This window comes from Dipodomys merriami, unplaced genomic scaffold (assembly GCF_024711535.1).
Source record: "Dipodomys merriami isolate MVZ:Mamm:240054 unplaced genomic scaffold, mDipMer1.0.p SCAF_5, whole genome shotgun sequence".
In the NCBI taxonomy this organism is placed as follows: domain Eukaryota; kingdom Metazoa; phylum Chordata; class Mammalia; order Rodentia; family Heteromyidae; genus Dipodomys; species Dipodomys merriami.
Genome location: NW_027206068.1, coordinates 28,644,963 through 28,668,149, shown reverse-complemented (window position 1 = coordinate 28,668,149; position 23,187 = coordinate 28,644,963). Strand labels below are relative to the sequence as shown.

The 23,187-nt window shown below is 36.3% G+C and overlaps 1 protein-coding gene across 1 annotated transcript in view; it reads right to left on the bottom strand.

The window, feature by feature from the left end:
* Positions 1-23,187, bottom strand: part of Reln (reelin) — a 458,334-nt gene that overhangs the window by 178,135 nt on the left and 257,012 nt on the right. Inside the window, exon 11 of the mRNA XM_069996300.1 lies at positions 5,273-5,418. Within this exon, the coding sequence (XP_069852401.1) occupies positions 5,273-5,418 (146 nt within the window). The remainder of the gene's footprint in view (positions 1-5,272; positions 5,419-23,187) is intronic.

The following is a 23,187-nucleotide window of genomic DNA, read 5'->3' as shown; positions in this document are numbered from 1 at the left end:
AACATCTTATCTATTATAAATATACTGGTATCAATTATTTATTAGAAGTAGAGAAAGGTGATGCTAGAGCATAGAAAAAAAGTTTTCTAATCAATACAAAGCCTTAAGGCAATCTTGTTCTCTAGAGACAGCAAGTCACAATAATATTTAATTTATATCTTTAAAATAAGACTTGCTATTTTTTCTGTGTGTCATAAAAAGAACAATATTCTAGTAAGGTAAAATAATCTGGAACAGGTTTTAGCTGGAGAGCTGATGGTCCTATCTATCAGCTGTGTTGGAATAGGATCTTATTCAGCTTTGAGGGGAAGATCATGTTTTAATCAGTTCACATTTCAATACTTTTAAGAAGTTTACATTCTTTGAAGGGAAATTTAGCAAAAGCTCACATATATCTAGACCTCTTATTTCCCTTCTATCTTTCAGAAATTACTATGCAAGAATGCTTGTTATAATATTCTTTGTCTAGCAAAAGAGGTTTGGATAGATAAATTGGTAGATAAACTGGTACATAGTCATTTTGAAATAAGGAACAATGTATTTATTGGCTAAAAGAGACATTCATAATATGTTATTAAAAAAAACTGATTTGAGGTATGACATATAAAACATGGTTCTGGTGGTAGGGTTTTGTTGTTATTGTTAGTGTTATTGGTTGGGGCTTGAACTTAGGGCCTGGGCACTGTCCTTGAACTCTTTTTGCTCAAAGCTAGCACTCTACCACTTTGAGCCACAGTGCTACTTCTGATTTTCTGCTGGTTAATTGGAGGAGATAAGAGTGTCATAGACTTTTTTACCTTGGCTGACTTTGAACAGAGGTCCTCAGATCTCAGCCTCCTGAGCAGCTGGGATTACAGGCATGGGTCACCCTTGCCTGACTTTAATTTTAACAGAAAACTTCCTAAAGAGTATATGCCAACATTGAGTGGTAAGGAGAGGGGATTAGTGGAAGAGGGACTTTGGCTTTTAAGTTATATATCTACTTTGAGACAAGCAAATAATTTCTGAAGAAAAGAAGAATGAAAATGAAAGATATTCAGTTTATATTACGATTCAGAATAAAAATTTAAATGATCTCATTACAGGTTGTTAAATACGAGGAATATAAATACTAAGCATAGAGGCATAATACAGTAATCAGACTTCCCTCTCCTAATGTTGGAATCACAGATACTAAAGATGATGAAACATTTTATATAATGTATGAAACTGTATTTTATAAAATTCTCCAGGATATATTAAACCACCTAAAACTAGCAACTTTAGGTATGGACTAAAATATAGAATAAAGCCTAGCTGGAAGGTCCTGTATTTATCAAATTCATATATATATATATATATATATATATATGTATGTATGTATGTATGTATGTATATGCAAACACACACACACACATATAAATCTCAAACGCATTTTCTGAGGTTGACAGATTTCCTTAGGTTCCTAAGGTCTCTATTTTGGAAAATAGTCTCTGATATTTAATAAGGGATTTTCCCATAGGTAAAGACCCTCCCCTATATGTCTTCAGTGTTTTGTTTCTTCTTTTGTTACCTTTGGTATATTAGTTCCTTTTGAATTTCAACTTCTTTTGTTGAAACTTGAGTAAAAACAAGATTTGCAGGGATATAAACCAAGTATATGAATTCCATCTTATACAATGCATTCTGCAAAGCCCCTTTCTACCTAAATACAGCTTCAGCTAGGTGAGATACAATTGTTGCTAATGAAATTATATGTCTATAAAGGTAAGCCAAAGTTCAGTAAGGCTCACATAAATTATCAGCGTATCTATTTCAGCTGGAGTAACAGATATGTCTTCTTTAGGAAAAAGAAAAATATCCTTTAAATTATGACCTAAAAAAATATCCAGTCAATGTTGGATTTGGGATAGCTGAGTGATGGGAAAGGCAAGTGGCTCCTGCATTCCTGTGATCTGAGATCATCTATGTTGACTCAAATAAGAGGAAAACATGACTAGCTGGGAGAGGAGTTTCCAAAATAAAGCCATTATCACTTAGTGGTTTTCTTTCTTCCTTTCTACTTACTAGAGGTACCTTGAAAGTATTACTAGGATAGAATATTCTATCCTAATATAGTAGATAGCTAACTATATTTTTTCAACACATAGTGAAATGGTAGGAGAGTATGATAGTCACAGTGATAATTAATTTTGTTTTAGAAATAATAAACCTGTCATCAAAGCTGTAGAATTCAAGTCAACTTAATTAGTCCCTCTTGACACAGGAAGGACTTGCTATAAATAGTTTACATTCTAGCAGGTAAGCTTATAATGATAAATTGTTTGTGTGGATGGTGGTAAATGAGGAAAAAATGAAACAAATATTCCATAAACTTAGCAAAGGAATAGAACACAGAAAACATTTCATTGCCCAAGTCCTAAACTATTTTTTCTTTATCAGCTCTTATTTTAAGTAAAAATACTTTTAGCAAAGCATTTTCTTTGAACAAAACTATTCAGAGTTAGCGTATTCAAGCCCCAGGAGTGGCAACACACACACACACACACACACACACACACACACACACACACACGCGCGCGCGCGCGCGTGTGTGTTGCTCCTGGAGCTTGAACTGAGGGCAATATACTTTTGTCTGGTGTTTTTGCTCAAGGCTGTTGCTCTACCACTTGAGCCACATATCCACTTCTTGGTTTTTACTGGTTAATTGCAGATAAGAGTCTCAAGGACTTTTCAGCTTGAGCTGGCTTCAAACTGTGGTCCTTTGATCTCGGCCTCCTGAGTATCTAGAATTACAAAGCCATTGGTGTTCACTCAAATTAAAGTAGCATTGTTATCATCACCCTAAACAGTCAAGTCTTGGTCCTCTCATGATCCATTCACACCTTTTTAACTTAGTGCCAACCTCATAACTGGACTGCCAGTGAGAGACCCAGTGAGGGAATTCTGGAAGTGTGGTCTGACAACTGAGGAGAAAAAGACACAAATAAATCTAAGGTATGCTTGCTTAACCATATGGCAGTGAAGAGTGCCACAGGTGATTTTGTCACACACATTCTCATGAATTATTGGAAAAGGAACCTGCTGGCTATGCCATGGTGAATACCAGCTTCTTTACTGTGATCAAAACCCTGGCCAAGTCTTTGGTCCTAAGGGATATCTCATGGGAGTGCTTGAAGCTACCTCAGTCACTGAATGAGGGACTGGCCTCTGGTGTTTCTGTGTGTCCTCTCTTTAGCTCTTTTATTTTTCAGGCATAAATACTTTTAGTTCTTTTTGTTTGTTATGGAGAATACAGATTTAGATATGATCCAAAGTTGTTTTATATTATCAGTGCTCTGTGCAAACAGAATGTCTGAACTTTACTTAGAATATATATTACTTATACATTACATGCTTATTGAAACTGAATTATATCTGTAGGGAAACATGTATATATTACTGGGATATATCAGAATATATGAAAGTATTGGAATATATGTGTCTATATATTCACCTTTGTATCTGAACTACTATATTGATTTTTAACACATTCTGTTGTTCTAGTCTACAACCTTTCTAAGATTAATTCATGAGTTTTCCATACTTTTGGCAGTATTGTTGTACAGGTGCTTGATGGCTTGAGCCACTCCACTTGTGTGTGTGTGTGTGTGTGTGTGTGTGTGTGTGTGTGTGTGTGTGATGATTAGAGTCTCACTTGATGCTCAGATTGACCTGGACTATAGTCCTATTTAAATATCTCCATGTTGGTGGAATGACGTGCATGAGCTACTGTATTCAGACATCATTTGAGCTGGAGTTTCAGGAAATTTGTTATATGCTTAGGCTGGTTTCAAAGTTTCGTCTGTCTCCCAGTCTTTGCCTCCTAAGTAAGCTAGCATTACAGGCTTGAGACAAAGCACTTGAATTTCATGGCGTTCTATACCTAGTCTACATAAATATAACTAATAGAGTGCTAGATGGACTAAAGCAATTTCTTTTATTCTTTAATAAGCAGTCCTTGGTGATGTAACAAAGGGTTTAATAGAAGAAATTTGGTTGTTTACTTTGTGCATCCAAGGCTGAACATGAGCTACTCCCTCCAATGCAAGAGAAGCAGGTTTAGTCAGCAGCAATAGAAATACATTATTTAGTGAGAAAGACCCTAGTGTGGCGGCCAAGTCACAGAGGCAGTGGTAGCTCAGATTGCTTGGCAGATTTCCCTCTTACTTGATCTGACTGAAGTTCTTGGGCAATGGCAAGAAGCAGGATTCCCAAGAGAGCAATATTGGCTTTCTTGTCATCAGGCACATGGTAGTTCAGTCAGTCCTTATTTAATTTGAAATCAGAATGACATGACTGCCCCCTCAAAATTGTGTTCTGGGAAAGTTCCTTACCACTAACAGTGAAATCACAGCTCTTTTCCATCCATTATGGGATTTCACATTATGTTAATGTCATTCATCCTCAACACATTGTTAGAAAATATATACACTTGAAAATAAGGACTCATTCTAATTATGTGAATTTATTTGCAAAAGGAAAAGCCAGTGGAGAATGGGGCATTTCTGGAATTTCCTTACAACGCACAGTACATTTAAGATTCTGATTTCTGAATCTGTCTTTTTGGTTTTTGTTTATTCAACGTGAACTACTGAAAGAGCTGCTCAATCAGTAGGTATCTTAAGGGAACCTTTGGACCCAGGGGAAGGCACATATCACAAACAGACCAGGTAACACTAATCACCAAGCCATCCTTACTGTCTCGGATCTCCTTTACTATTTCAATTTCAGTACAATGGATTTTGTACAATGTGTTTCAGTACAACGGTTTGTAGCTGTATCTGTCTTACTCATATGTAATTTGCATTTTTAGCCTCCTTTATAAATCTCTCTAGGGTAAATTTTAGCCTCTGAACAATGTATAGGGATCAAAATCACATTCCAATGAAAAACAAGTAGTAGCATTTATGAAGCTGATTCCAGAAAAATAACTGAAAATCTCAGTATAATAGTAGCAAGATTTCCTATTTTATAAACTTTGAAGAAACTTTCCCATTGGAAAAAAATTACATAAACTAAGATGGAGATACAAAATGAAGTTAGAAGATAATTGTAAACACAAATTTTAATATGCATAAAAGTATTTGGCTACTTAATTTTGAGGTAAGTATTCTCTTTTTAGCTTGTCATAGGTTAAGAGTCATTAATGCTGGATTAGCATGCATTTCCTATTTAGCCATATGCATTTAAAATATATATAGTGGAATAAATGTAAGTGATATACAGGGCATGGGTGGTAATAATTACTTACCCTGTAGGCTGGCTCTCAAATTCTTCTGACCATTGCTCTTGAATATCCTCTGTAGAAAGATCTACATCCCGGGTGGTGGCAAAATTGAACTCGCTGCCTTCATTTCCATGGAAATAAATGGAGTTCCCATCTGACTGACAGCTATGCTGTAGATAAAACGAGAGCATTGGTGGCTATTCAATTAGTTTTGTAACTGTATCTGTCTTACTCATGTATAATCAGCACTTTTAGGAAAGTCATTACATTATTCCCTTTAAGATGAACTCTCAAATCAAAAGGGCTTGTTACCTCTGTTTTTGCCTTGTTTAATTCAATTACATTTTCCCTAACTTATTAAGTTATCACACAGATGAAGTCAAGAGGGCATTAGAGCTTTGCCATCTCAGCCCTTAGTATGGCACAAGAATATTTTAATTGGAATAATTTCCCATCTTTACCACAGCAATGTGGTAATTCCCTTGTTGTGGGAATTAAGGTTGATAATGACTTGTCATATATTTTAAATTCTGTGGTTATGGGCTAAATCACACTGACCTTTTCAATATTCCATATATTTCTGACTTGCCATTCAAGTCTTTCACAATTTGTCTGTAAATGGAGATATGAGTAGAATAGCCAGCTAATCAAAACATGGAATACAGAAAAGGTCACAGTAATCCCATATATAATTATATATTCTCAGCCAGCTTTGGAGTAAGTTTCTAACCAGACCTTAACTAACTAGGAATGCATGATGTCCTCAATGAAATCACAAACTTTACTATCCTCTGAAGAAACACTTGCAAAGAATAAAGAAAAACAATTTTTTGTGATACCTCTTTTTTTAAATATACTTTTTCTGTCTGAAGTGAATAGTTAAAAGGCAAAGTCAAACTGAGTAAACTAAATGTTTCTCAGAATTATAAACTGTGTTCATCATATTTTCGGTAATAAGTTAGATAAAGGGAAACACTTATATACTCTTTATGTGTGTGTGCCTGTGCATATGCATGTATGTGCCCGCACGTGCGCACATGCGTGTGTGTGTGTGTGTGTGTGTGTGTGTGTGTGTGTGTGTGTGTGTGTGTGTGTGTGCGCATCGGTCTTGGGCTTGAGCTCAGGGCCTGGGGCTGTCCTTGACGGGTGTTTTTTTTGTTTATGTTTTTTTCTCTCTCTCAAGGCTAGCCTAGTACTCTGCCACTTAGTCACAGTGCCACCACTTCCAGCTTTTTCGGAGTAGTTTATGAGAGTTAAAAGCTATCAGAATTTTCCTGCTGGGGCTGGCTTTGAACCGTGATTCTCAGATCTCAGCTTCCTGAGCAGGTAGGATTACAGGAGCCAGAACCTTTTAAGTCTATGTACGTAAAATGAAATGAAGAAGCCGGATGCTAGTGGCTCATGCCTGTAATCCTGGCTACTTAGGAGGATGAGATCTGAGGATTGCGGTTCAAAGCCAGCCTGGGCAGAAAAGTCCCTGTGAGACTCCTATTGCCAATTAACCATTCAAATACTGGAAGTGGCTCAAGTGTTAGAGTGCTAGCCTTGAGCACAAAAAGGCTCAGCGAAAGCACTCAGGCCCTAAGTTCAAGCCCCACAACAAACCAAAAGAAAGAAAAGAAAGAAAGAAAGAAGGAAAGAAAGAAAAGAAGGAAGGAAGGAAGGAAGGAAGGAAGAAAGAAAGAAAGAAAGAAAGAAAGAAAGAAAGAAAGAAAGAAAGAAAGAAAGAAAGAAAGAAAGAAAGTTAGATAATAATAGAGAAAGTGTCAATTCTAAGAACAGGGATTATTCCCATTTGTTCGTTTTCAATTATTTTGTAATTTTTATTTTTATTGTAAAGATGACATACTGAGCGGTCACATAAGTCAAGTATTGAGAACATTTCTTTTTGAACAGTAGCACTCCCTCCATATTTTCTCCTCCTGATCTCTCTCCCCACCAGGTTGTATAGTTCAATTCCAACATAGACATTTGTTCTTTATTTTCCAGGTCTTAGCATTTTGCTTGGCACAGATAAGATATTCAAAAACATTTGAGTAGCTCAATATATGAATGAATGAATGACATGGCTATCAGTTCTTCTCTTATGGAGAATTCATTATGTAAAAGATTAAGAACTAGGGACAAGTTATATATGTAATAATAAGTATTCTTGGCTCTCAAAAATCCCAGTCTAGTTATATATATAGGCATACATAGATAAGGATACATTGTATTGATAAAGTGATTTGCTGAATGTTAATTTCCTTATACAACTAAATATAATAAAAATGTAATTTAAAAAAGATAGAGTCCAAAGTTACCATATGCTAATGCATGAAAGAAGGTATGAATCACTGTTTGGGCATGGTTTACACAAACACTTCATGGGATAGCAGGTCTTCAACTGTCTGTTTTTGGGGGGGAGGAGGGTCCGGTCATGGGGCCTGAACTCTGGGCCTGGGCGCTGTCCCTCAGCTCTTCAGCTCAAGGCTAGCGCTCTACCACTTGAGCCACAGTGCCACTTCCGGCTTTTTTGCTTATGTGGTGCTGAGGAATCGAACCCAGGGCCTCATGCATGCAAGGCAAGCGCTCTACCACTGAGCCACCTTCTCAGCCCCTACAACTGTCTTTAAAGGAAAAATGGAGAGCCAAGTAGAATAACAAATATGATCTACAATAGTGGATAGGAGACATGATCTGAGAACTAGATCAAAGCCTGACTGTACCAAGCATCATAAATGGTAGTCTCAGGAATGTCTGTATCAAGCATCATAAATGGTAGACTCAGGAATGTCTATACTATATTTTTGGAAGCAGTATAGAAAAAAGGTGTGATGTGTACAAGGTTTTGTATGACACCTGAATTGGCTACTACTCGTAAAAACAACTGAATTGCCCCTAGATTGCTAACGTTTAGGAGAGTAGGACCATATGATCTCCAATAGCACTAAGGACATGGATATTTCACACACTAAGATAAAAGCATGTTCTTTCATCATTTGAGGTAATACCACAGGAGATGGCACACATTAGCTACTTGAGAATATCTTCACACACAACAAATACAGATTATTCACAGTGTCAAACTGAGTTTATTATGTATAATCCTTAGTATAGATATCTTGATCCAAAGATAGAATTTAGTTTAGCAGAATGTAGACAAATCAAAGGGTCATTTTTTTTATCATACATGCTGTAAAGATAATCAACACTAACTGGAAAAACAAAATTCACTTTCCTAACAACACCCTTCTGAGCTGTAAATAATGGTCCTCACAACTGTCTTCACAGTGTAGCATGCTAATCGATTAGGGCCTATGCTTACCTGGTAAGAATGCAAAAATTCAGAGATTGATACACAGAGCAACATCCAAGGAAATGGCAGACATGAAATGTAGGAATACGTGTGAAAAGAGAATGAATATATTACATTCTAAGTAATATATCTGTGTCATTTAAAATAAAAGAATGACAACTCTAACATAAAATCTTGGCCAGTTATGACTAAATATTTGATTATTTTAATTTTGGTCTTGTTTATTTCAGGATTATTTATTAATATTTTGAAACCATTATTTATAAGTTTTTTTGGTTAGTCATGGGGCTTGAACTCTGGGCCTGGGAACTGTCCCTCAGCTTTTCAGGTCAAGGCTAATGCTCTACCACTTGAGCCACAGCACCACTTCTAGTTTTCTGGTGATTTATTGGAGATAAGAGTTCCCAGACTTTTCTGCCTGGGCTGGCTTTGAACCATAATCCTCAGATCTCAGCCTCTTGAGTAGGTAGATTACAGGTGTGAGCCATGGGCACCCGGCCATTATTCATAATTTGTTGTTAACCTTTCAAGACTTATTTTTAACATACATGGTATAATTTTAAACATAAACAGAAATTTTAAATAAAAAATTATGAAACTAGCTCATATTTTCAACTAATTTCACAAATCAAAGACCAGAAAGTGTGTGTGGTGGCACACACCTCTAATCTCAGCCCTAAGAATGTTGAAGCAGGAAGACTTTGAGTTCAAGGCCGGGCAACATAGTAAGTTCTAAAACAACCTAGACTATATAATGAGACCCTGTCTCAAAAAATTGATACAAAATACAAAAGTGAACTTAAAGTTACAACAATTTTAAGCTGTTTTACATTCACATTTGGTAAATGTACAAATGTAATGCATAACTGTAGAAAATTAAATATATATTTACCACTATACTCATGTAGTACCAACATATGAAATGCAAGTATATTTGTCAGACTTTAAATGAATGTTGACTAATTTCATTAGGAGGTTCTAAAAAGTAATATGTTTTAAGCAAGTATTTATGAAAAAAGATTGACATTTTATATAGTTTTAAATATCTGCATTGAGCTATTATTTATTGATTTGAAGTAAATGAACTATATCATTACCAAAACCAAATTTAAACAAACATGGGAGTGTTTTCTAGGAATGAGGTTTTAAATTCTTTTATGCTAGTAGGCTTGAATTTAGGGTCTAGTGCTGTCTCTTAACTTTTTGCTCAAGGCTGGCTCTTTAGCACTGAGCTACAGTTCCTCTTCTTTTTGCTGCTTAACTGGAGAAAAGATTCTCATGCACTTTCTGAGCTGGCTTTGAACCTTGATCCTTAGATCTCAGACTCCTGGATAGCTAGGGTTCCAGGGTGAGACACCAGAACCCATCATCTATAAGAGTCATTTTTAATCTTTATCTGTCACACGTAAGGGGAGATCCATAGCACTATTCTCCTTCTCAAATGAGTCCAATGTCCTTGTGGGTATGGAGGGGGAAAAGTATGGTTTTTGGAATATTCTCTTCTTCAGTCTTAGTCTGATGACATCTTATGAAAGAACGCTATGACATACTCAAAGTCAGCAGCCACAGCTCAGGAGAAGGTGGCTCCATCCTTCCATCTCTTAGCAGGATAAGGGTGCTCATATTCTAGCCAGCAGAGTTAAGATACACAGAAAACATAGTGACAGAGGGCTTGTTCTGCTCCCTGCCATGCAGAAGAGATCAAGATGTGAGTTCTTCCTCTGCCTCTGAGTAAACTTTGCAATTAGAGGAAGATGCTCCCTTAAGTTTTGAATGACCAAGGAGTGTAAACACTGAGTCTATAACACAAAGGACAGTCTGTATGAAAGTGCTGAATTACTGAGCCACTTGAGAGCACTTGATTCCTCCTTTTCTCTGGTTGTTTCTAGACAGGCCTCACAAGGCCTGACAAGGAGTCTTGGGAAGGGAGGAAGACACGCTGGGTTTTCATTATGAGGATCTTTAAATTAATTATAAGAAAGGAACAATTTCTTATAAACTCCTTTAAGATGAATCACAGGGCCTTAATATCTCAGAATTAACTTGATTACCTAGATGTCCTTCAAACTAAGAAGTGATGCCTGAGTGCATTCTGATGGAGAGACTCTCAGAGCTTTGGTTATTTTCCCAATGGATGTCTGACTCTGCACAGGAATCCAGGGATTGCTTGGTTAAGGGCTGCTTGAACTCTCCTTTAGAATCTAATCCAATTAATTCAGCACTTATATGAAGCAAGGAAATTAAGGTTGGGAAAGAAAAAGCTACTAGAAATAAAAAATAAGATAAAGAATAAAAACTCAGTTATTACCCTATAATCCTACTCTTGGGCATTTATCTAGACAATCACAAGTCAGGATACAATAAAGACTCTTGCAAAACCATGTTCACTGCTGCACTGTTTACCAGAGTCAAGGTATGGAAAATAGCCCAGATGTTCCTGAGTAAACAAATGGTTAAAAGAAAATTATACAGAGACATACATACACACACACATACAATGGAATTTTACTTATCCATCAGGAGAAATCAGTGTTTTATTTTCGGGGAAATGGATGGACCTGGAGAAAATAATGTTAAGTGCAGTAAGTTCAGAGAGACAAAAGAGTTCATGTTTATCTCAGATATGGGCTTTAGATCTAAATTATGAATATTTATGTAATCATATACAGGGTCATATGCATATCAACCAAAGTATGGTACCTGCAGGGGAGGAGTCCAATGATATAACTCCACTGAATTTACGTTTTTTTTTTTTTGTTGTTGGTTGTGGGGCCTGAACTCTGGGCCTGGGCACTTTCCCTCAGCTCTTCAGCTCAAGGGTAGCGCTCTATCACTTGAGCCACAGTGCCACTTCTGGCTTTTTCTGCTTATGTGGTGCTAAGGAATCGAATCCAGGGCCTCATGCAAACAAGGCAAACACCCTCCCACTGAGCCATCTTCCCAGCCCCTGAATTTACATTTTAGCAAAATGAATACAAAGAAGGTGGAACTTGTGGTATTGAGAGGTAGATGAATGAAGAGAGGAAAGGAATGCAGTCATAATATTCAATGTGTATACGTGAAACAGAACTAGGAAACTTGAGGGGATTGGTGGGGTTGGTAGAGATAGGGAAGAATTATGCCGAGTGACACTGATCAAGATGCATTATACTCATAAATGGATATGTTGAAATAAAACCCTTTGGCACAACCACTTAAGATACAAATTTTTAAAAAGCTCAACATCTCTAAAAAGCTCAACATCTCTGGCCATAAAGGATATGTAAATCAAAACAACACTGAGATTCTACCTCACTCCAGTTAGAATGGTCATCATCAAGAATACAAACTACAACAAATGCTAGCACAGATGTACAAAAAAGGAATCTTAGTGCCCTGTTGATGGAAATACAAAAAAAAACAAAACATAAAACTACCCTATGATCCAGCAATTTCACTCTTAGCCATTTACCTAAAACATTACAAAGTAGGATATAGTAAAGCCACAAGTATAACCATGTTCATTGTAGAACTATTCACAATAGCCAAGGCATGGAATCAGCCCAGATGCTCTTTAATGGATGAATGCATCAATAAAATATGATTTTACACACACAATGGAATTTTTATTCATGCAGTAGAAAGAAAGATATTACATCATTTGCAAAGAAATGGAAGGACCTGGAAAACCATGCTAAGTGAAGTAAGTCAAGCTTAGAGTGATAAAAGTTTGATGTTTGGGATGGTGTCCAAGTAATCCTAAGTATATCAACCAAATCATGGTAGAATCAGGAGATTGCAAACAGTGCTAATTCCTTAAAAAGGCTAACTTACAGTCCAACAAAATAAACACCAGGAATCAGGCACTAAAAAGGAGGAGGGGGTGAAATCCAGGTGAGATAGGGAGATGACTAAAGAGGAAGAGAAGAGAATGCCATCATAAAATCCAATGTATAACATACAAAATTAAGAAAACTGAGGGCTGGGAAGGTGGTAGAGCGCTTGCCTTGCACGTATAAGACCCTGGGTTCAATTTCTCAGCACCACATTAGCAGAAAAAATCTGGAAGTGGCTCTGTGGCTCAAATGGTAGAGCTGTAGCCTGGAGCTGAAGAGCTGAGGGACAGCACCCAGACCCAAAGTTCAAGCCCCATGTCCAGCAAAAAAAAAAAAAAAAAAAAAAAAAAAAAAAAAAAAAAATTGAGGGAAGAAGTGGGATTGGTAGGGATGGGAAGAACGATGAAAGGGATGACACTGATCAAGATGCACTGTATTCATGAAATGTTTTCTTGAATTGAATTCTTTGTTCAACTACTTAAAGGTAATAAAAATAATAAAGAAAACTCAGTTATTATCCATCCTCAAGGAGTTTGGAGATTGAAATCAGAAGGAATTTTCAAATGCATTTTCAAATGCTTAATGGGTAAGGCCTTGGGTAAGTCATTTCATCTCTGTAGGCCTCAATTTCTCAGGTTGGAGAATGGAATAAATAACATTCATTTTCAATAGATGTTAGATGCAAATACCACAATGAGGTCTTCTGCAAAATTAATTTATCCTAATAAAAGCACAAATATTTAAGGAAGTAGTTTTGAAACATCTAAGTCTATAATAATTTACTTAAACTATATTCTATTATATCTTATACTCCTAGTAGTAGCTGATAAACAGAGGAACATTTAAATGTGTTTTTATTTCTCATTATAATATTTTTAAAAATTCTTAACTTATATGTAAACCTTTACTAAGATGTCTAAGATATATCCCATTATGTAATATGGTAAAAATACTGCAAATATTCCTGCACTATTTGGGCACATAAAACCATCTATTAAAACTTTTAAAACCTCTCCAAATTTGGCAGATTACCAAATATTCTCCTAACACAAGAAAACTCAAGAATACAAGATGACTGATGCTATATTTCTTACAGATGAACTTGCATTGTATAACATAAATCTACAAGGCTGAATATCCAAGTGTATGCAATGGAAGTAAGAAAATAATTTCAGGAAAATAGCTCTCAATTTTAATACCCAGCTGTTTTTGTTCAGCATCTATTCAATCTCATGAAATTTATATGCGATAACAATTAAGATCTACACAACTTCAACAAACAATTAAATGTCTAATTTTGTAAGACACATGCACTTGTCTTACATGATAAAAACAAGAATATTGTGAAATTAGGACCTATTTTATTTTAGCATCATGAAAATTTATCAAGTTTTTTTCAGTAAATGATTATGTCATACGCAATTTCTTCAGTCATAACTTTTGATTGACTTACGTTCAGTCAGGTAACTCAGCATGTATTTTGGATAATAAAAGAGGGTGAAATTGTTTCTTTCTATATATAACCTAATGTACATTGCTTTACTGCATTGATTATCATTGTTTTTTACTTGTTTCATTATTTTAGCACACTTCTAAGTACTAACAGGCTTTCAATTTTTATAATATGCCGTAAGCATAGTTTTTATGTGTTTCCCTTTGTCAAACAAAAATATTGTTTTCTTTGCTGCTATGGGGATTTCCATTACTTAACAAGCAGAACACTGTAACTAAGTGACAAGAATTGTCCATTCAGAAAAGCATCAACAGGAAACATCAGTGCAAATTCCTCAATATAACAAGTCCCTGGCCACAATTCAGGGTAGCATTTTTTCTAAGGCTTCTCCCTGTACTCTGGACTCTGGTAAAATGTTAATGACTTTAACTTTTTACTTGTACAGCAGAATCACCTCCACTATTGTTTAATAAGAATTTCATCGAAGTTCAACATTGAGACACCTCTTATCATTTTCTCTATGGGGCCTAATGACCCTGATGATTCTTTCAGGCATCTACAAACTTAAAAACAAAATGGATGATTTCCTTTTTGTTAGAATAAGTACACTGGGTATTTGGGCCACGCCAGCTTGCAGAGAGCCAGTGGCAGATGGAATGAAATCTGCCCGGTATGCCTTCTCCTCCACATGAGCAGAGAGCCATCCATTTCCTCCATTAAGGAGTTGTCACTCAGCCCACCCAGCTGGAAGACCATTTTTGATAGCCAAGCTGGCTGGTGGCAGACAATTCAGATACAAAGTGCACTTTAAAAGGAAGCTAAAACATCATTTGTAGGAAAATTGAAAATGCATGGCTTCCACCACAGCCAATTTTTTAATGACTGTAATATTTTAAGTGATTATTTTTGCCACTTCAGATTGCTCCTTAGAGAGGAGAGGTTTTTTAATTAAAATCTAGGCAATGCAAACAAATGAGATATGAGGAGCAGAGGAAAGAGAAGTAAGATGAATAAAATTAATTAAAATAGCATTGTTGGCAGAGCCATAAATTAGCCACCGCCTAGCTAGAAATAAAATATATTGGTAGAGGAACTTCTGGATTAAAATGAGATGTGTTCTGGAGTGGCTAGAGGTGGGCTGGCTTGGAGACTATGTATTATGTTTTAAAAAGCTTTTGCTGTGCTATGGCTGTTATCAGACAGAAACATATATTTCCTATAACCTGGCTTAATGGACTTTAAAGACACAGACTTTTATTCTATAAAAATAAAAATGAAAATAGGAAGCAAGTATTTCTCTCGTGAGGCAAAATGAATTTCTATCATTTTCCCCATATTCAATTTCGAGGTCATTTAATGCTTGCTAAAAATTTAAAAGTTGGCCATGAATACATTCAGGTGCAAGAGGATTGCAGTGCATTTTCTCTTGACATTGTACAATAGCTTCAACCATGGTGAGTGAGTTTTAGGGCTTAACAAGTGGTTTTTTTCTTTATTATTTTCTGGATTTGTTAGCCATTCACATTTGAATCATTCTATAGTAAGATTTATAGATTCAATTTATGTTATATTTTTGTGACAAGTGTATAATTCCTTGGCAATAGTTAGGACAACTCCAAAATGGCAATATTGACAGATTTGAATTGTAGTAATGAGAAGAAAAGTAACTATGTAAATTTCCATAGGGCATTTGTTAACTTTGTCTTTGGGTATCAACTTGACTTTCTCAGTGTCTGAGGCTTTCAGACTTGCCTTCTCAAAGTACAGCCAAAGATGCCAGGAACAATGTGGAAGGTTGTGAGATAAATTGGAATGAAAGATTCAGGTATATCAGGAAAACAGACCTGACTTCAAAACTCAAGGCCATTTGACATCTTTGGGCCTCGGTTTTCTCTTCTTTGAAATGGGAATGATTGTTAAGATTCAAAGAGAAAGTGTAAGGGAACATGTCTATCTCCAAGAAAGCGAATATTTGGGAATGTGTAAATGTTAATCACCACCCTCTTTGGTCCCATATTTTCATTTATTCATATTAGAAACCTAAAAGATTATATAGTATTTTTAAGGCTTTTATTATGCTATGGCCAGTATCATACAAATTTTACTCTGCAAGTTATTGTGATAGGAGCTATGCAAGGTACAAAGATGATGGCAAAGTTAGTGTGTTGTAGATGTTCATAAACAAGTAAATTTCTTGTTGAATATTGTTGCCCCCTCCCTTGTTCAACAAGAAATATACTCACTGCCTTACAGTATGTAACTGTAACTAATCTGTACATCACCTTGACAATAAAATTAAATTGAAAAAAGTAAATTTCATGTATTGGATATTTAATCACTAATTTAATTAGTGATCAAATGGGTCTGTTTCAGACAAAAACCAACAATCTAACAAAAAGGTGCATGAGACAGAGTATATCTACTGGTTTTCTAAATGGTCATTTTCTGTGGAATTCATCAAAATTAGTTGTTCCTATGTTATTGTCACTCTTGTCATGGTGATCTGGCTCATTTCCATGCTTCACTAAAGCTATTCCATGTTAATTACTGTACAAATAGGCCTCATTGGGAGGAAATTGTGAAAAGCACACTATCACATTTAACCCCTCATCTCCAAAGTACTCTTATTAGCTTAACAAATTACATTCTGGCTCATTCTATAATATCATGTACCTACCTCTTGGGGGAAACATGACAATAAGAGCAATACAATCCATAGTAAAGAGTATCCCAAGCAAAGGGAATTTAGGTAGACAGCATGCAATTAACCAAGCTGGAATCAGGCCAAAAAAATCATTGCTAATGCTCTGATTCTTAATGGAAAAAGACATGGGAACACGGGCTAGCCACAAGTCTTACTGAGCTCAGGTTTTATCCTCATTAGAAAGGCAGTACGCAAATCCCTCAAGTTACATACTAGATAATTTCCAGTACAGTGGTTTGCAAAGCACAGTTCTGTAAAGCCAATTCGATCTCCTCTTTTTTGTCCTTTACCCACTAAAATAACAAAATCATCAAATGGTCTGTGGAAGATTTTTTTGGAGGGTGCGGGGGGAGGGGGTGTCTGCTCAATTAATTACTACAGGGAAGATAAAATGGATATTTTTGCAGGTAGGCATTGCTCTTCAAGTGTGTTACTTTTAAAATGTAATTCTAAAAATAAATTCTTATAAGCAGGACAAAGGGTAGAGAAATGAAATATGGTGACAGAGGGATTAAAACAAAGAAAGAAGAAGAGAAATGACTGCAAACAGTACAATATAAGTTTATGTGATTTGGGGTGGGGAAAGGAAAGCACAGAAATGGTGGGACAGGGGGTGAACCAATCCAGCAATGATACTCACTGGACACTATGTTGGAAATGAACTATATAACTTGGGGGTGGGAGGAAAGTTAGAAGGGGAAAAACCAGAGAGAATGAGGGAGGAGGTAACACTGTTCAAAAGGAAATGTGTTCATTTCCTGGCTTACAGAACTATAATTCCTCTGTACATTACCTTCACAATAAAATTTTTAAAATTAAAAATTAAAAAAATGAATTCTAAGCCGGGCGCTGGTGGCTCACGCCTGTAATCGTAGCTACTCAGGAGGCTGAGATCTGAGGATCGCGGTTCAAAGCCAGCCCGGGCAGGAGAGACCGTGAGACTCCTATCTCCAATAAACCACCAGAAAACCGGAAGTGGCGCTGTAGCTCAAGTGGTAGAGCGCTCGCCTTGAGCTGAAGAGCTGAGGGACAGCGCCCAGGCCCAGAGTTCAAGCCCCGCGGCGGACAAAAAAAAAAAAAAAATGAATTCTACTACAAGTTTCATCTTCCTTTTGACAATGTTGCTTTTTTTCTCATTTGCCTCAATTTTGTGTTGAGACTTTAACATTATCAGACAAATTAATTTATATTATTTTCCTGATTTGGACATCAGGATCTTTTTCCTACATCAACAATTTAGAAACACGTGGTAATAGTATTAGACTGGTGCTGAGAAGGAAAATTTCAATTAGTATCCAGGAGTGGCGACTGGTCTAGTGTCCATAGGGAAAATGATTGTGATAAATGCAAAATGTACAAGAGTAAGAAGAAAATTATTAGGCACTCTTGTTCTGATTTAATGCTTGCCTATAAAAGTTGTTGCTAACAATGAGATGTACAAGTCGTTATGTCGAAAAACGAACTTAACAACTTTGGTGGGAGATGGGGGGATGAGGGGGGGGAGGGAGGGGAGGAGTATGGGAAGGGATGGGAAGGGGAAACAATGAGGAGGCAACAATGCTTGATAAGAAATGTACTCGTTATCTTGCCCGTGTAATTGTAACTCCTCTGTACGGTATTCTCAAAAAAAAAAAAAAAACACAAAAAAAAACAGGAAAAAAAAAAAAGAAATGTACTCATTACCTTGCCCATGTAATTATAACCCCCTCTGTATGGTATTTTCACAATAAAAAAAGAGAGAAAAGTAATGTAAAATAAAAAAAGTTGTTGCTTTAACTAGTGTATCTTGTCTTCATTGGAGCATTTTGTATTTTTTCCTATACTAGGAAAACTGTCTTTGCTGGCTATTTATCTGTAGTAAATGGGAAAAGGGTGAAGCAATTCAACTCAAAGTCAGATGAGACAGAAGATGAACATATAGCCCCCTCCAAATTTGGTACTGTAGTTACTCCAAATCCTTGCACTGTATTTGTAAATTTCAATAAATTACCTTTTAGAGAATGACTTTTAGAAACATGTGATCAAATCACAGCCTATTCTAAAGGACAAACCTTTCTAACAGAATCTGTGACATTTAGTGCTGATTTACTTCTCCACACAAGTTGACAAAAATCTGTAGAAGGAGTGATCTGGAATTCTATGCCATCCACACAATAAACTAGGGTAATAAATAGAGAAAGATTAGCAGGTGCAGGCCAGCAATCAGAGCAGGAAGGTTTTTCAAAAATATATATATGAGGAGCAGCACCTATCCCACAGTGATCTGCATTTAATCTGTAGGTCAATTCCAGGGTGGATAGAAGCCAGTGATTTATGCCTTTGCAAGCTGAGGGTAGCCAGGCTAGCTGAGCAGATAGAAACATTTATTAATGGTGAGTGAGCAAAGCACTCTCTCTCTCTCTTTTTCACACAGAGAGGCAGGGGGAGGGAGGGAGATAAAGGAGTCATGGGTGTTTCATGCTTTCAAAGTATGCATTTCATCTGTCAACACAGATGGAAATGAACCAACAAAATGGAGCAGCTGCCTGACCAACACCTCCATGGCAAATGGATCCATCCAGAAATTCTTACTTGTTAAGTACTATTAAACGAGGAGGAAACAGAAAACACAAATACTGTCTCTTACAGCTGTACCCTAATCATTTGTCTCTGGTTTTTCTCCAAGGTTCTTCACTGTCCTTCACAATGCTTCTCTCTGTTGGTAAGCAATGAAAGAGGCAGCCAAGGTAGAGCTGAGATAGCCCTCCAGGAATTTACATTAACACTTTTCTTTAAACTTGAAATTAAGAATCATCTCAGATTGCAAGATGTTGGATAAAATTTGGTAAGAAATGACAGCAATGAACTTGTCCAAATGTTTCCAGAGTGACCAACTAAAACTGAACAGTGAACACTCAATTCTTTATACACTCCCAATGTTTATCAACTATAGATACGAAAGTAATGGATAATGCCTTTCTCACAGCACTGGCACCTATGAGGAATTTATGAACTGTTATTAATGCCACTATGATTATTATCATTATCATTTATAAGCACAGCTATTACAACTGATAGTCTTGCTTTCATCAATGATTACCAAGTACCCCAGTACCCATGAAGTTTTCTACTGCAAGCATCCTTCTTAAATAAAATGCTGGACTTTGACCCAGTATGTTTTCAGTGCAGAAGTCAAACACTCAGTTCATTTTCTTTAATCTCTGGTGGCAAAACCAAAATCATTCTCACAGTTAGTGCACAAGAAGTGGCTTTGAGAATAACCATTCCCCCATATCACACGGGAAGAATGTGCCTCTCACTCTTAAATATGGCATAAATCCCCACAGTCCTGGGACAGAGGCACAGCCAGGGACCCGTAGCCATGGTAGCAACAGTCATTGTTTATAGAGTGTAATCAGTATCTGTAAAACAGAGTCAATGACATTAATCCTTTATTATTCTAGGGAAAATATACAAATTAATAAAAGGATATGAAATTCAGAGGAAATGAATGGTAAAACCATTGTAACCAATAATTAAGATAGGTGGCTGTTTAACAGGAGTGGGTTTCATGGCCCCTGCCAGGCAGGCTGCACAGTCCGCTTACTCTGGGAGAAGGCTAATGATGGTGGTGCTCTGGGGAGCTTGCAGCACGATATTTACTGACAGTTAAAGCCCCACATACTTGGTGGTGAACAAAGGGCTGCTAAGGGATTTGAAAGAACTAAAAAATGATGATGTAATTAGAAGCATAATAGAATGTGGTACACCTTTTCTTTCACATGGGAAAGTACTCTGGGAAACACTGGAAGATGATTCAGGCAGGAGAGTGGAGGGCCAACACAGATGGCTACACTGCAAGAACATATTGATTTTGTAATCTCTTTCCATCCTCCTCAGCTTACCAACTCAAACAAAAAGCACAACAAATGTAAGAGCAAGGTCTACATTAAAAGCTATTTTCATATTAATTACTGCTGAACCAACAGATGGCAATGGCCTTCTACCAGCCTGGGGCAGATTTTAACCAGTGCCCTAGAACTGCAACTCTCTGCATCATGTAACTCCTAATTACTCTATTAAGCTAATTACTCAATTTCAACATCGGACAACAATAGCACCTTCTTTATAAGCTTATAAAGATCATGTGTGTGAACACAGGCTCTATATACACATACAGATATGTGTGTATATCTACAATGCGTACTTGCCCAGAAGTATTAAGTGCACAATAAAAACTAGCTTTATTCCTTAATTATGGATGGCAATCCTACCATGCTTAAAAATTCTAGCTTGAACAATTCTGTTTTGTAATATGGCATACTTCTCAATTGCTGATAGATTTACTCTGATTTAGTTAAGATAGAAATACCTTGAAAACATTAAATAGACATAGTACAGTACACATACACTGAACAAAATAACAAAACCCTAACAATTTAAAAGTCCATAATAAAGCAACATCTAAGACACACCTCGTAACCCATAGGAACATCATGATGTGTTTTCTAATTGGTTTTATTCAGTTTTTATCTCATAGGACACCAAGTAAATGATATTTTACACAGAAGTTGCAGTTTAAATAAAGTTTAAAAAACAGGGAAGGGTGTAACAATGTTTGACAAGAATTGTACTCATTTCCTTATTATGTAACTGTAACCCCTCTGAACATCACCTGTACAATAAAAAATAATGCATAAGATTAAAAAAACTGTTCTAGACCTCTTCATCACTTGGAAAAAGCAATTTTTGGAACAAATTTTGAAAGTAGTATTTGGAACAAAAAAATCAAAAGGGTGGTCATGCAAATGAGTTAAAAAGGACAAATTCTTAGATTTTATTATGGCATTTACTTGAAGTTTAAAATGAAATATCAGAGAAGAATTTCTAACTGACCAGCAACTCAAAGATAATACGATAAATTATTATCATGGTGATACAATTTTTTTTCTTAGTAGACTTAGATCACTTGGCCACTTCTACTTATGAAGGACCAGAAAGCAAAATCATAATATAAAAGTATAATACTTGGTAATATGAGGCAGAAAATATACATTTATGCAGCAAAGGGTATTAAAGCCAAATGGTAAATAATCACCATTGCCTGCACTTGCCTGTATTCAATAAAATACAGAAATAAAATCTCCCTTTTAATTTAGTGGCAATGGGACATCATGCAGGATATTTTGACCAAAATTCTCTCTACACCCATGTGAAAAGAACATATTGACTTTTATTTTTTTAAGAGCCAGTGCTTTAGCCTCTTTTTCAGAATAGATTTTAATAAAGTTAATAGGATGTTTTTCCTGAATTGAGCAAGGAGGATGCTTGTTTCTAATACCAGACAGCTGGTGTGATTTCATCAAGTTCAAGTCAAATGATGAAGGGGTTTGACTGATTAAGGAAGAAATAATTTGTGTTAGGGAAGTGCCTGTGTTGAGAGTTCCTAAATTCACAACCTTAGGCAAGGTATGCTGGCTCACACCTGTAATCACAGCTACTCAAGAGTTTAAGAGCAGGGGGACCACAGTTTGAGGCCAATATCAGCAAAAGTTAGTGAGATCTCCAACTCAATAAATAAGCCAGGTGTAGTAGTACCATGCCTGTTATCCCATCCAAGTGGAAGCTGAGGCTCATGATCGGAGGCCAGCCTTGGGAAGAAACATAAGACACTCTGAAAAATAACTGAAGCAAGAAAGAGCTGAGAGTCTGACTCAAATAGTAGAGTACCTGCCTAGTAACTGGGACACTAAGTTCAAACCCCATTACTACAATAATAATAGTAACAATAATAATTTGCACTCCTTTATCTGACACTGAAACTTACTAGTAAATGAGATAAGCATTTCATTTTTATTGCCACTCCTCTGGTGATCTCACCCTGACTCAGCACAGGATATTTTTTCATTAGTAAATTACATTTAAATTTTTTCTAAGCTGTTTTACATTTTATTGTCATATACTGGAAAAAAGGCAGTCCAGTTGAGGGTCTAATGGTGTTTTCATATTGCTTTCTTTTATTATTTAGTTTTTTATTGTAAAGGCGATGTATAAAGAGGTTACAGTTAAATAAGTCAGATATTGAAGTACATTTCTTTTTAATCAGTGTCACCCTTGATTTCTTATTATACACATTTGTTGGGCAAGCAAGCTCATGATTTCAAACCCTACTCATAAGGCTAATAATCACCAAATTTGACCTTCTGAACCATGCATCCAACCTCCTGTCATTAAGACCCTCAAGGTTTGTACCAACTTCCTCTGAACCTATGCCTTTCTTATATTTTCTGTTTCAATGAAAGATACACCTGTCCATTGAGCTACTCAAACCTGTCCTTGACATCTATCATTTTCTCATGGCTTCAATAAGCACATAGCTTTCTCCCTTCCCTTCCTTAAAAAAGTTTTGTAATATCCACATTTCTCCATCTGCTTTTAACTCTAGCCAACCTGATGTCCCAATAAACCACTGTAATTAGGTTTCTATTTGGTCTTTCTGAATGTACTTTTCCATTTTTCCATTTGGTCCTTTATCCTCAAAGGAATTTTTAAAAAATCAAATCTAATCAACTCTTTTTAAAAACATTTCAGTGACTACTACCTTCAAGATGAGGTTCAAAGTCTACAGTAGGTTGCAAGACCTTCAATCTCTTCACTAGACATACCACCTGAATTAACAGCCACAAATCT